The following is a 12967-nucleotide window of genomic DNA, read 5'->3' on the forward strand; positions in this document are numbered from 1 at the left end:
CCTCGAATCAAGCCGTGCAGAGCTGGGGATTAAGCAGAGGTAACAGCCACCAGCATGGTCTACTTAACCTTACAGGTAACTACTATTTCATGTACAAACCCTATCCATCTCTGATCTTTCCTTTTTCACTTTAAGGAGGTAATGTTGTTTGCCGGGCGGTTCCTCAACTGGTCAAAATTATCATGGCATTAAATGGGAACCTGCCCCAATACTAACAAAATCAGATGGTTTTCACAGATGCATTATTCACAGTTACTAACCTCTTCCTTCCATGCCTGCTCCTTTGATGTGTCCCAAACCTGTTTTGTACAGTGCCATGGCAGGGGGGTTGTTGTTGTTGGGATGTGCTGGGTGGTTTTTTTTCTCCTCGTGTCCACTCCGAGCTGGTCCTGCTCGCAGCCACAAGAGGATCCCATGGTAGGTCTGAAAAGGCTGCGCTGCCCCTTCTCCTGCACTGCTTCACTTCCCTGGCTATTCTTGGCACCTCTGCTGGACTGAGCTTTGGAAAATATTTTTTTCTCCTTTAAATGTGTAGTTAGTTTTATCCGCTTGTTTGATCTCTGAGTGCCTTACAATGCCATGTTATAGGCACAACCAGTAAAACTGCTCTGAAAAAGTTCAGGCAGCTTAGGTGACAAATGCTCTTTCTCTGTCTTTACTCTAGAAATACCAGAAGTTCTTGGCAAGCTCCCGGCAAGTTCACAAAACTGCTGCTCACGGTTTGTATCTCTCTGCAGAACAGCATTCCCTATCCTTTTTCAAAGAGCATCCCAAAATAATAATGTAACTACTTAAAAAAAAAAAAAAGTGCTGGGCTAAGCGCACTGAGATAAACCGCTCAAATTCTTGGGAGACAAAGCAAGCTTGGGGGGTCTTGTGATGATTATTGCCCTCAGCTGCTAAAGAACAAGTTAAAAAGTAACAGGTGGTGAAAATATTGATTGTTAGTCCTGCGCTGATTTAGAACCAGACTTTCCAAATTCTTACACTTTGACCATAAATGTAAGATATTTAAATTGTAGTTGTCATCGGATTGCTCAGATCCTTAACTCCTCTTTATCATTCTTTATTACATCTGATCTTGCTATTAACATTGCTTGGAGGGATTCACGGATCATTTTCTATGTCTCACAGCCAGTGTGTTGTCTTTGCCAGGGCTGCATGTCTACAGCTTCTCTGCTTCAGACAAATTAAGCAGAACTTTTGCTGTGCAGCCTCTTGGTCTATTATAAGTTTGTCTATTAACTTATTTCAGACTGTATTATTACTACAATTAGTGCAATGGCTGTTACTTAATGAGTACTTGAGAACAAGAGAAATAATAATAATCCACACAGATTTATTTGCTCTTGGACAAGCTTATTAGACAGGGTCTTTTTTTTTTAATCAAGTAACACAGCACAGCTGCCGTACCAGGACAAAAACACTGATGTCATGAATGTCTCTAACCGAAGGGTTAAAAAAAAAATTGCCATCTACTAAAGCGACAAAGAGCATTTGATAACGGGAAGGAAGCAATCAAAATTTTATGGCCGCAATGTGATTCGAGCAGATTTTCCTCCAGCCTCTCCAGTCTCTTTGACTTCACTGTTTCCTTCTCCCTGAGGGCGTTGCTGCTTTCGTTTGTCGTAGACTGAAGATGCTCTCAGAGAACACAGGGAGGACACGGATTTTTGTCAGCAGAAGGTTTCTGCTGAGTGTTACAGATTCCTATAGCAATATATTTCATAGAGCTGCTGCAAGGGGTGAATTTTGTTTCAGTGAGTCACAGCAATGATGACATTCTCAGCTGTGTTTACGAGTGGTTTTAGACTCCTAGGCTCTAGGTGAGTCCAAATACATTTGCAAGCAAACTGTGAGTCAGTAGGCATGACATTTAAGAATGAATACAAGCTAGTGAAATTAGGGAATGGTCATTTTTTTTAATTGGCATATTTTCTGTTTAAAAAATGAAGTGTCATATGTACCCACTGATTTTGATGATGTTTCCTGTAAGATGCTAAAGCAAAATATTTTTATTTTCTTGCTTCACTCATCTTGACTTTTTCATGTGATTAGTTTCCTTTGGACATTAATGCCATCTTTTACCTGAGTGCATGTGCATATGTACCCCTCATATACACATATTAGTGTCTATATATATATATGGATTCACAATCATGCAGATGTTAGCTATATTGAATTTGATAGTTTTCCTACTTTCACGTGCACTCTCAAAATTATATTATAAATTATAAGGGGTCATAATAATTATAATTACATGAATTATAAATCCATCAAAACAAAGCAATTTGTCACTAAAAAGTACAATGGTCCCAAATTGGTCATTTCCCACAGAATTTCAACACCTCAAAGATTTGGAAATGGTGACTTCTAAATCCAAAAGCACCACTAGTTTGTGCTGTCTGCTCACCTCTATCTTACAGTTCATAAATACAGGCATGGATTTTGCCTTGGGAAGCTCAATGTGTTGCTTCTTGTCTACCAGCACAGGTGCTTTCAGAGACAGGAAAAACTTTTCTTCAAACATCAAGCTCAGGAGATCATCTGGTTTAATCCCCTTCTGAAACACAGGCTGAATCCTTTGAAATCCTGAGCTCAACTATGAAGGAACACACAAAGGAGGCTTTTTGGAGGGTTTGGGGTTTGGGTTTTTTTGAGTGCAAAGGGCTTAACAGCGTTGCTGGCTGAGTCAAGACACCTCAGTGCCTAATAGGACCGAACTTCTGGATAAACCCAGACTTTGGGTCTAGTTCTTCTTGCCGAAAAATAATAGAAGCTATAAGAAGTTTGGTTTTTATGTGATCTACTCCCAACAGGACACCACTGGTAACGTAGCAGGGCATCCACTCTGCCCTTTCTCCAAATAAGGCGACATAATTTGTATTGACCCCCCAAAAGATGGTTGCTTGAAGCCCAGGGTGAGAGTACATGGCTAAGCCCTGAAACTGCTTTACTTAACCTTCTTGAAGCCACCCCAGAGGTGCACGGAGCAGCCCTTGCAGGGCAGGAGACTGGATGCGTTGTGGACCCTTGAAAACCCATGGAAGGGGACAGGATTCACACCAGCCTGCTCAACTTGTGCTCCTTGTGCTGGTGATGAAGGTGAAATGACACCTTCTCTCAGAGAAGATGCCAGTCCCCTCTCTAGGAGCATCTCTCCACTGTCTATAGAGAGACCCTGGAGCAGTGATGCTCCTCTCCTAGACTCAGCCAGGTGCCTGAAGCCACAGGAGGTGACTCTGGGCCCAAATGGCGTTCTCAGGTAGGGGCTCACAGCCTGGGACAGCACAAGGAGGCTGTATGTCACCTCCCAAATCTGTAGGGCTGGATGCAGCCACGGGACCCAAGGGACATGCTGGGTGTATCTTGCACTCTCCAGCTGCCTTTGTCCTTCAATAAATTCAGTGAGACCAGAAAATGAAGACTTGTGAGCTGTCAGCACATGACCCACATGTGTCTTTCCCCCTCCCCTCTCTCTTGGTGCTGCAGTGGTGGCCAGGAGCGCTCCGGAGGAGACCGTGACCAGCAGCTTTGCCTCCTTCATCCACGCAGTTCGACCCGAGCACTTGTCCAAGACTGTCCGTCACAGAAGCAAGAGGATGATCCTCGACAGCATTGGGGTTGGCCTCGTGGGCAGCACGACGCATGTGTTCGATATTGCTCTGCGGTACTGCCGGGTAGGAACAGCCCCATATTCCGTGTAGTTACGTGGTCTCCACCCTGACATCACTCCCACAACCAAGGTCTTATTTCATGGCTGACGCGGGACTTTTGCCTTGCAGTAGAGGGGTGTTCTGGTATCACACAGTCACTGCTTCACTCAGCATCCTCACCTGGATTTCCCTCCCTTTCGCAGGAGCTGTATTCTTCAGTTGCCGTGAGCTCTGTCTATGGCAAGCCAGGTGTAAAGCTCTCCCCAACGCTGGCTGCATTCACCAACGGAGTTGCGGTAAGGCAGGTTCTTCCAGGAGAAGCTCTGCTTCGTGGTGCCTTCTAAGATACTAGTTAGTATCACAGGAAGCAGACTGGTGCCTGGGAGGGGTAATGAGGGACAAGAAGTCCTGGGCTCCTCTGCAGTCTTGCACATTGCTTTTAGAGGGACCAAACTGCCACCATGGGGACCACTGGGTGACTGGGTGGATGTTATTGCAGAGGCAGCCTCAGCAATATCAGCAAGGACCCCTAGCCCTCTCAGCTCCCAGCCCCCGACATCAGCATGTCTTTATCTCCATTTCCCTGTCAGACTCACTCCATGGACTTTGATGATACCTGGCATCCTGCTACTCACCCATCAGGGGCTGTTCTGCCAGCTCTTCTGGCAGCTTCCCAGATGCTACCTCCAAGTACCAAACCTAATGGCATGGATTTTCTGCTGGCATTTAATGTGGGCCTCGAAGTGCAAGGAAGGCTCATGCATTTCTCCACTGAGACTCACAACATTCCCAAAAGGTAAACCTCCTTTTCTTCACTGAGTAGGAAGAGGGTCAGTCTGTTAACAGGCCTACTCAGGATTTCAAAATGTTTGTTTAAGTTTGGCTGAACTCAGGATCAGGGTAAAACTCTACTAAGAGACAAAGGCCAGTTCTGCCAGGGCTGAAAGATACCATTTATCTGGTTTGCATTTGGTGACCTTCACTGATCTTGCCTCAAAAATAACCATCAAGAGGACTACCACTGAGTCTGCAGTTCTGCCATCTAAAATAAACAGGGCAGGAGCATAGAACGGGCAGTGATCCACAGCCATACAGACAGCTAAAGTGTGGGCATAGTATCCAGCACAACTTCTGCCTGTGCCAACTGCCATTCACCAGGCAGTGCCCTGGTCTGCTCCAGGAGATTGCATCAACGAGAAACCATTACCCTTGGGCATGTTGTGGGAGGCCACCTTATTTGCCTGGGGGTAGAAAGTTTGGCTTTATGGACACAAGCCATGCCACCTACTCTTAGGGAAAACTTAAAATTGATTTCTGGAGTTGTTGAGCTCACTCTGTTTTCTCAAATCAAGTTTCGAAGAGACACTTAGTTTTTAGATGGCTAAATTTTGAGTTAGATGAATCCCACCTGCACCAGAGCCATGAGGGATTTCCACTGGCTGACTTGGCAGTTCATTTCCAGGCTCATTGGCAGGTCTGGTAGGTGAGGTGCATGGGTGCTCCATTTCCCAAGCAGGCAGGGGTGCTCATATCTGCAATTTTCCCTTCAGGTTCCACCCTCCCTCAGTGGTCGGCACCATGGGCAGTGCTGCGGCCACTGCAAAACTGCTCTCTCTCAGCATGGCCCAGTGCACACATGCTTTGGGCATCGCTGCATCGCTTGCAGGGGCGCCCATGGCAAACGCTGCCACCCAAGCCAAGCCATTGCATATCGGAAATGCCACCCGCCTGGGCCTCGAAGCAGCACTGCTGGCTGCCCGAGGGATGGAGGCTAACCCCTTAATTCTGGATGACATCCCTGGTTGCTCTGGATTCAGTGCTTTCTATGGTATCTATCAGCCCAAACCACTGTCCACACCAAGTGACCACCATGAGTTCCTCTTGGAGAAGCAGGATATTGCTTTTAAGCGCTTCCCAGCCCACCTGGGAATGCACTGGGTAGTGGATGCTGCCTTGTCTGTGCGGAACCTCTTCATCAACTATGCAGGGTCCTTCTCTCCTTCTTTGATCCGCACCATTGTGCTGAAGATCCCAGTGTCAAAGTACATCAACCGGCCTTTCCCCAGCTCCGAACACCAGGCCAGACACTCCTTCCAATTCAATGCCTGTACAGCCCTGTTGGATGGTGAAGTGGGTCTCAGCTCCTTCTCAGAGAGCAGCATCCACCGGCAGGAGCTGAGGGAGCTGCTGGACAAAGTGGTGGTGGAGCACCCTGAAGATAATGTGGCCAACTTTGACAAGATGTACGGAGAGGTGGCACTGCTCCTGCACAGTGGGGATGTCCTGACAGGCAAATGTGACACTTTCTATGGGCACTGGAGGAAGCCTCTGAGTAAAGAATCGCTCCTGAAGAAGTTTCGATCCAATGCCTCTCATGTGCTTCCAGAAGAAAAAATAGAAACGATCATCACCATGGTGGACAACCTGGAAAAACTGTCAGATAGTTCCCAGCTGGCCAGCAGCCTGTGAGGGAACAGCAAGTTGTTTTTTGATAAGGGACTTGTCCCAGTGAAACTCTGATTTCTTTCTTCATTGGTGCTTTTACTATTGATTTCCAGTGCCAAGAAACTTTCCACTCCTTGAAGTCAAAGTAGACGCCTTAATACCAAAAGAGCCCACGAGGCAAGAGGTGCGTCTGTGTCAGTAATTAGCACACAGATTAAATTTCAGCTCACAGTTCACACCACCTGAATAGCTGAAAGGCCACCACAAATGCAAAAAAAATGCCATGGAAATCTGTGAGAATCCCGGGATATCACCTGGAAGCCAGTTCCCCAGAAGGAACTGGGTTTGGATATTTTTTTAAGCTGCATTTGAAGTTATTTCTGTACAGAATGCCTGGCTGCTGAGTCTGGGATGAAGAGGAAGTTCAGCTGCAGAATGTGTGCTTTTCTTACTGCTCTTCTGGGCACTTTTCAGACCATGGTTAGTTAGTCATGCTGGCCAGATGAAAAATCTATCAGTTACTGTAAACAACACTGCCTGCAAAACTCTCAGGCAGAGGTGTTTGGTTTGTTTTGTTTTGGGTTGGGTTGGGTTTTTTTCCAGTAAAAGCCTCCCATTTCACTTGGGAAGTGTTGGTCACTTCTCTGTGTACAAGGGATGGTTCAAGCACCCTTAAAACCTGTATAGCTTTTCTGGATGAAAGGCAATTGGTAGGTGAGGAACTCCACATGAGTCCTACACCTACACCCTGTGCCTCCTTTGAGGTGATCCCTGCCCATCCCAGGGCTGTGCCACATCATCCCTCCTGGCTTTGCGCAGGTCGCCCAGGCACCTCTTCAGAGCTGGCTCGCCAGAGGTGTTCTCTATAGTCTATGCAGAGACAGGCACCTCTGGATGGTGACTTGGGCACATACATGCTGTGACTCACATTGGGAAATTCCTATTTCTCTCCCCTGAGAGGAGGGAAAGCTTACCAAGACTCAGTCCTTAACTCATCTTTCCAACTGGCATGAAAACAGTATGTGTGCTCCTGAGTAGCCATTCACCGAAAGGCTTTCTTACCCTGCGTCTGTTCTGAAAAATAAGATGGAGAACTATGCAATATTCCTTTGTACATTATACAAATGCTGTGATTGCTGATCCAAATGATTGTTTCCAATATGATCATGATATAGGTACAGAATCTATTGTGGAAGATAGCGGTGGGTTCTGCAAGGGGGACAAAGGTGGGACTAGACAGGCAAGAAGGAATGTGGGCTGGTTCCTTTTTAGCTTGCTGGTAGTGGTCTATGCAGAGAACTTCCCAGACAGAGCAAACTGTTTACCCACCTTTTAATCCACTTTCTCCTACTGTCTAGTGTATTCACACTGAATCTTTCTCAATAAAGAACTGAAGTAAATTCATTTTCTGCATAAAGATTTAATGCTACGTTATGTAGACCTTCAGGTTTTGAGTTTTAATCTGTACATATGCAATACAGAGGCTCTTCCAATAGATGGGGAACCCGGCAGTGGCTAGGACAGGGCCAACTAGAAGGTTGGCCTGTGGTCAGTGATTTCTCCAGAATAATATTGAGCCCTGCAGTTTGTTTGTCCTGGTGAGAACATTTTGTCCTTGAGATCTAGAAAGCCTTATTCATGTCTTGGTTGTCCCATCAGTTGCAATCCTGATGCCTTTCAGCAGATGATGTGTAAAATTAGGAAGGGAAAGCACAGGAAGGCTGTTAGGGTCCAACTTTCCTTTTATTTGGCCCCTTATCTGTTGAAGCAGTAAGTGGCTTTTCCAGAGCACCTAGCAGCTGAAGGCATACCTGAGATATTTTTCATTCATGGCATTTCTTCTAAAGGCCTAGGACCCTGAAAATGCCTCCAGTATCCTAGCCCAGGAAAATGTCTTAACAGTTATTTCCAGTTTCAAACAGCAAATGTTTCATATCCTTAAGTAATTAGGAGGCCCAAACTGCTGGCAAGCGAAAAAAGGCCTTACAAGACCCAAGGAAAAAAATGGCCTGTGAAAACTGTCGACCAGTTTGTGTGACACTGAGGATATTCAGCGACTAATATCATGCCACTAAAGTCCCTAATTTCTCCTCTCAGGCTGAGTAAGAAAAGAGTCATTGTCCTTCTTTCTACAACAGTTCCAAGATAAATGGCACTTAAAATTAAGAAAAGGAAAGCTTTCTCCACAAACATATTTACAGTAGCAAGCCCAGTGACTGAAAGCACACTTGCAGTGCAGAGCCAGGCAGGGTCCGTGTCAGCAATCCATCAAGAACTACAACCCCACGCCAGAAATTAATAGGGCTCCGCTGGAACCAGCGCCTGGGCAGGAGAGAGCGCGGAAAGCTGAGGAAGGGCTGGCAGGAGCAGGAGGCTGCCACCAGCCTTCTTCCCCCTGGGCATCGACCCTCTCCCGTGGGCAGGACCCACCCGTGGGGCTCCGTAGTGGGTCCGGACAGAACCGCGGGCCTTCAGCACCTTGGAGAGCAGCCGCGGCCGGGCCGGGGGTCCCTGCCCGGGGGTCTTTCCCAGGGGATCCCTCCTGGGGGTTCCTTCCCTGAGGGTCCTTCCCTGGGGTCCCTCCTGGGGGTCCCTCCCTGGGGTTCATTCCCTGGGGATCCTTCCCTGGGGTCCCTCCTGGGGGTCTCTCCCTGGGGTTCCTTCCCTGGGGGTCCTTTCCTGGGGTCCCTCCCGGAGGAGCTCTCCTGGGGGGTCCTTTCCTGGTGTTCCTTCCCTGGGTTCCTTCCCAGGGGTCCTTTTTTGGAGTTCCCTCCCTGGAGTTCCCTCCCTGGAGGTCCTTTGGTGGGGTCCCTCCTGGGAGTCCCTCCCTGGGGTTCCTTCACCGGGGGTTCCTTCCGGGGGTTCCTTTCCTGGGGTTCTCTCTCTGGAGGTCCTTCCCTGGGTCCTTCCCAGGGGCCCCTCCCTGGGGTCCTTCTTTGGAGGTTCCTTCCTGGAGTTCCTTCCCTGGAGGTCCTTCGCTGGGGTGCCTCCTGAGGATCCCTGCCTGGAGTTCCTTCACCAGGGGTTCCTTCCTTGGACTCCCTTTCCAGGGCATCCCTCCCTGGAGGTTTTTTCTGGGGCTTCCTTTCCTGGAGTTCCCTCTCTGGAGGTCCTTCTCTGGGTCCTTCCCAGGGGCCCCTCCCTGGGGTCCCTCCCTGGGAGTCCTGTCTGGGGTTCCTTCCCTGGGGTCCCTCCCTGGAGGTCCCTTCTTGGGGTTCCTTTCCTGGAGGTCCCTCCCTGGAGGTCCTTCTCTGGGGTCCCTCCCTTGAGGTCCTTCCCTTGGGTTCCCTCCCTGGGCATCCCCCTCCCTGGGGCCTGCTCACAAGACAAAGGCTATGAGGTTCTGTGACTGTCTCCCATGGCAGCTCTTGTCTTTAAGTTCCAACAATTGGTTCAGCTCAAGCTCAAGGCAGCGTTCACCCCTCGGCCACCCCCAGCACAAGCTTTTATTGTAGTCTGAAGTATTGAATTTTTTAGGGCTTTGCATTTTTCCACACCATGGAAAATTTTGGATTTCCCACGAAATACCAGCAGAAAAAAATTAGTACAATTCATAGATTATTTCAATTTTAGAGAGGATTTTCACTGTAGAGGTCAGAAGAGTCCTCTCTGCCATCCAGCACTATTTCCACCGTGATGACGTTGCTACCTCAGTGTGGCCAGCTGGGGAACTACTCCCCTTAAAATATCCAAGTCCTTCTTTATTGTTTTATGCTTTTTAAATAACTGAAGGATTGCTTTTTAAGCTTTTAAAGCAATAAGAAAACTTAGGAGTGTCTCACAAGTAACTGGGTGCGATCAGCTGGAATCAGAGTGTATTCTGCTGCTCTAGATGCCCACTCCAGCTCTGCTGACACACGTTCCTCCTGGCAGGGGTGAGTCCTGTCTCCCTCTATGCCATGCAGGACATCTCTGCTTTTTCCCATCCCAGCTGACAGGAACCCTATAACTATTTATGCAGAGCTGAGCCTGAGGCAGAGAGCTTCAGCCCCAGGAGCAGTTCGTGTGTCAGACACTGAGGCCAAGCTCCCAGTTTCCAGGCAGGAACTGGAATTCAACAGTCGCAGCTGGATTTAAACCACTGGCTTGGTGTGAGAGCCACCAGTGCCGGCCAGCCTGAGTCAGGCCAAGCAGGCAGACAGAGAAGGGAGACAGAAATCTTCAGGTGTGTAAAAGTGACTTTTAAGAATAGAGGAATGACAGGTTCTTCGTGTTCGTGGAGGACCGTGTAGAAATGAGAGGCTTCAACTGCAGCAAAAGGGGTGGCAGACATTAGGAAAAATGTCCCAAAAAAGAGTAGTGCAGCAGCAGCAGGACAGATCTTTCCAAGAAGGTCATGAAGTCTCCATTGATGGTGATTTATACAAGTAGGATTCACACCCAGAGGTGAGAGCTGAGCAAGCTGCCTTGGGAAAGCTCTCAGGGTTCATGCAGCCCTACTTTTATGGCTGGGATTTAAGACTTGTCCTAGGTTTGCAAAATAAAAGCTTGAACCTGAAATAGGCCATCGAAAGCCTGACCTCTGCATCCTTTATTCTGTGGTGGCACAGAAGATGGTTGTGGTTAGAGTTCCCCTCTGTCGACTGCAGTCACGTCTGTGCTGCACCTGGAAACCTCAATCAGATTTTCATCAGGGTCTCAGAAGTAGATGGACATTATTGGACCCATGGCACCAGTTCTGGCCATGGGACCTTCTTCAATGATCACCCCACAGGCCTGGGAAGACACATAAGGGCAGGATTTTAAAGCTTGTGGTAGACTGAGCATTGTGCACTCTTCCCCCCAGCCTTGAAAACATGAGCTGTTGGATGAGACAATTCTGACATGTACCAAGACATGGACTCTAAAAGTGTCACTTGGGAGGCTCTGGCTTCATGCCTTCTGGGGTCACACTGCCCTGTGCACACTCTACACCTTCCTCACCTTCAGCAGCTGGTCCAGGGGCACCTGTGTGACAAGGCAGATGTCTGCAGAGCCAGGGACTGAGCACCGAGCCTTGGTTTCAAACTCCTTCCCAGCCTCATGTAGGTTAAACTTCTGGTTGCCAAAATGTAAAGCTTTGTGATTTCCCTGTCCCCAAAGAAAAGAATCAAAGTGCAATGAGACTTACTGGGTTGGAAGTCTTCAGCATCCACTCACCTGTGTAGTCCTAAAAGTCCAGGGGACCTGCCTGTAGTCCTGCTAATGCTGGGCTCTTGCTGTGGCAACCCAAGGACAAGAACTGGCCACTCCAAGTGTCCCATGACATCCCTGGAAATGTGGAATGACCCAAGAAAGTCCTACAGCCACATGCAGCTATTTCCAAACCATAATGGATGCAAGTTTTTAGTTTTGTGCATTCTTCATCCTGCCCGTGGGGCAGCCAAACGAATAATGCAGAGGATGACACTGCAGTGGGAACAAATATGAGGCAATGGGAAGAGGGTGAGGAAGGAGGTTTTGGCATCTCTTTTCTTTGCAGACTCTCAAGGAGATTTCTGCAGGCTCGTATGGCAGCTGAGACCCCACGGATATGCAGGACACTCATCTGCCATCTGTACCTGTCTGAAGAACAAACTGAGGCTCACTGTAGCCTTGGGATGTGAGTGCAGCTGCTTTTAAGAGACTTGATGGGGCAGGAGAGAAGGACATAAGCTTGGAAGTTAAAAAGGTGCAGTGTGTACATCCAGAACAGGCCAAGTGGCCTGAAGCTTAAGGTGGAGATGAGTTTGGGCTGTTCTGAAAATATTAACCACCTCTTCCTCTATTTGCCAATGGAAATATCAAAACAAGAGCCTGCCAGACATCTTTAGAGGATGTGTAGGTTTGAGGGTTCTCCTCCTTCAATCCTAGAAATTGTTTTTCACAGAACTTTTCTCTTTTTTTTGGTTACTTTGACTCCTTCTGCAGCATGGTTTGGATTTTCCTCTGACTCAGCTTGATTCTGCTGAAAGTCAGAGCTTGATGGCCTGCAGCTTGTGCTTGTCCTGCCATCCCCACTCCACAGAGGTGCCCCAGATATCCTGTCAGAGACCCACAAGGGCCAGCCACTAACCCAGAACCGCGGTTCCAGCTTCCCTAGACGTGAGTTTAGCCTGTCCTCCAATGTTACCTTGAAAGTCACCACCTCTGTGCCTAGGACTTTGGAATAAAAGACCACAGTGTCCTCAGTGCTCTTCACAGTCAACACAAGGTGGTCCAGGCGCCAGATGAAACATGGGGGTGGATTCATACACTCCTCATTCTAGGACATCTTATGGCTGGGAACTAGTGTGCAAAACCACAGAACATGAAGCTTAGGAGCGTCCAGCTGCTCAGAAAAATGGTCCAGGCAGGTGTGAACTGAACTGTGAATAGAGATTACACAAGTTTTCTTTTGGCCTGCAGGTGGCACAAGTACAGAAGCAATAAATTCTCCTTCCTGGAAGAACCTCAGACCCCCCCTGCTTTGCTCTAGTCGGACTTGAGCATGCCAGAGCCCCTGGAGGGGGCCCGATCTGGAGGTCCAGCTGGGTGACCTTGCTGAGGGCTGATGTCACCAAGATGCTGAGCTCCCAGTGCACAAAACCCTGTGTGCACCAAGGATGGACCACGTGTGTGATCCTTCCCTCCAAATCCCTCTGGTGTCCTCCCGACTTTCTTCATGTCCAGGTGTGGACACTCATCCAGGTGGAGCAAAGACAGAGCGTGAAGATGAGCTGGGCCCTGGCAGTGCAGTAGGAAATGTCTCTGGGGAAGAATGTTCCTGGGAGAAGAAAGCACCAGTACACCCATGGAAAGGCACTGTGTCATTATCTTGCAGGAAGGGGACAAAAATCCTTTCTGGTGCCTACATAATGTAGGTATAAAACAAGGATCATGGACCATAAGAAAGAGACTGCGGCCCT

General features: G+C 48.2%; 2 protein-coding genes across 2 annotated transcripts; one reads left to right on the top strand and one right to left on the bottom strand.

Moving 5' to 3' along the window:
* On the top strand, nt 1–6125 carry LOC135993594 (cis-aconitate decarboxylase-like). The gene is made up of 6 exons (XM_065643546.1): nt 1–75; nt 665–719; nt 3493–3680; nt 3860–3952; nt 4247–4452; nt 5207–6125. Exons 1-6 carry the CDS (start codon nt 55–57, stop codon nt 6123–6125), a joined length of 1482 nt encoding a protein of 493 aa, XP_065499618.1. The 5' UTR covers nt 1–54.
* A 4539-nt stretch (nt 6126–10664) lies between these two features.
* GLOD5 (glyoxalase domain containing 5) lies at nt 10665–12312 on the bottom strand. Its single transcript, XM_065643683.1, is given in 3 exon segments — nt 10665–10817; nt 11016–11171; nt 12193–12312. Coding segments are annotated over 3 exon segments (429 nt in total).
* Nucleotides 12313–12967: the final 655 nt, after the last annotated feature.

This window comes from Caloenas nicobarica, chromosome 12 (genome assembly GCF_036013445.1).
Source record: "Caloenas nicobarica isolate bCalNic1 chromosome 12, bCalNic1.hap1, whole genome shotgun sequence".
Lineage (NCBI taxonomy): Eukaryota > Metazoa > Chordata > Aves > Columbiformes > Columbidae > Caloenas > Caloenas nicobarica.

What these genes read in the sequence shown, in the direction of transcription:
- LOC135993594 (XM_065643546.1), top strand. Translation starts at nt 55, where the DNA reads ATGGTCTACTTAACCTTACAG. An exon ending in TGGTCTACTTAACCTTACAG is followed by an intron (nt 76 to 664) that starts GTAACTACTATT and finishes TCTTTACTCTAG; the next exon opens with AAATACCAGAAGTTCTTGGC. An exon ending in TCACAAAACTGCTGCTCACG is followed by an intron (nt 720 to 3,492) that starts GTTTGTATCTCT and finishes TTGGTGCTGCAG; the next exon opens with TGGTGGCCAGGAGCGCTCCG.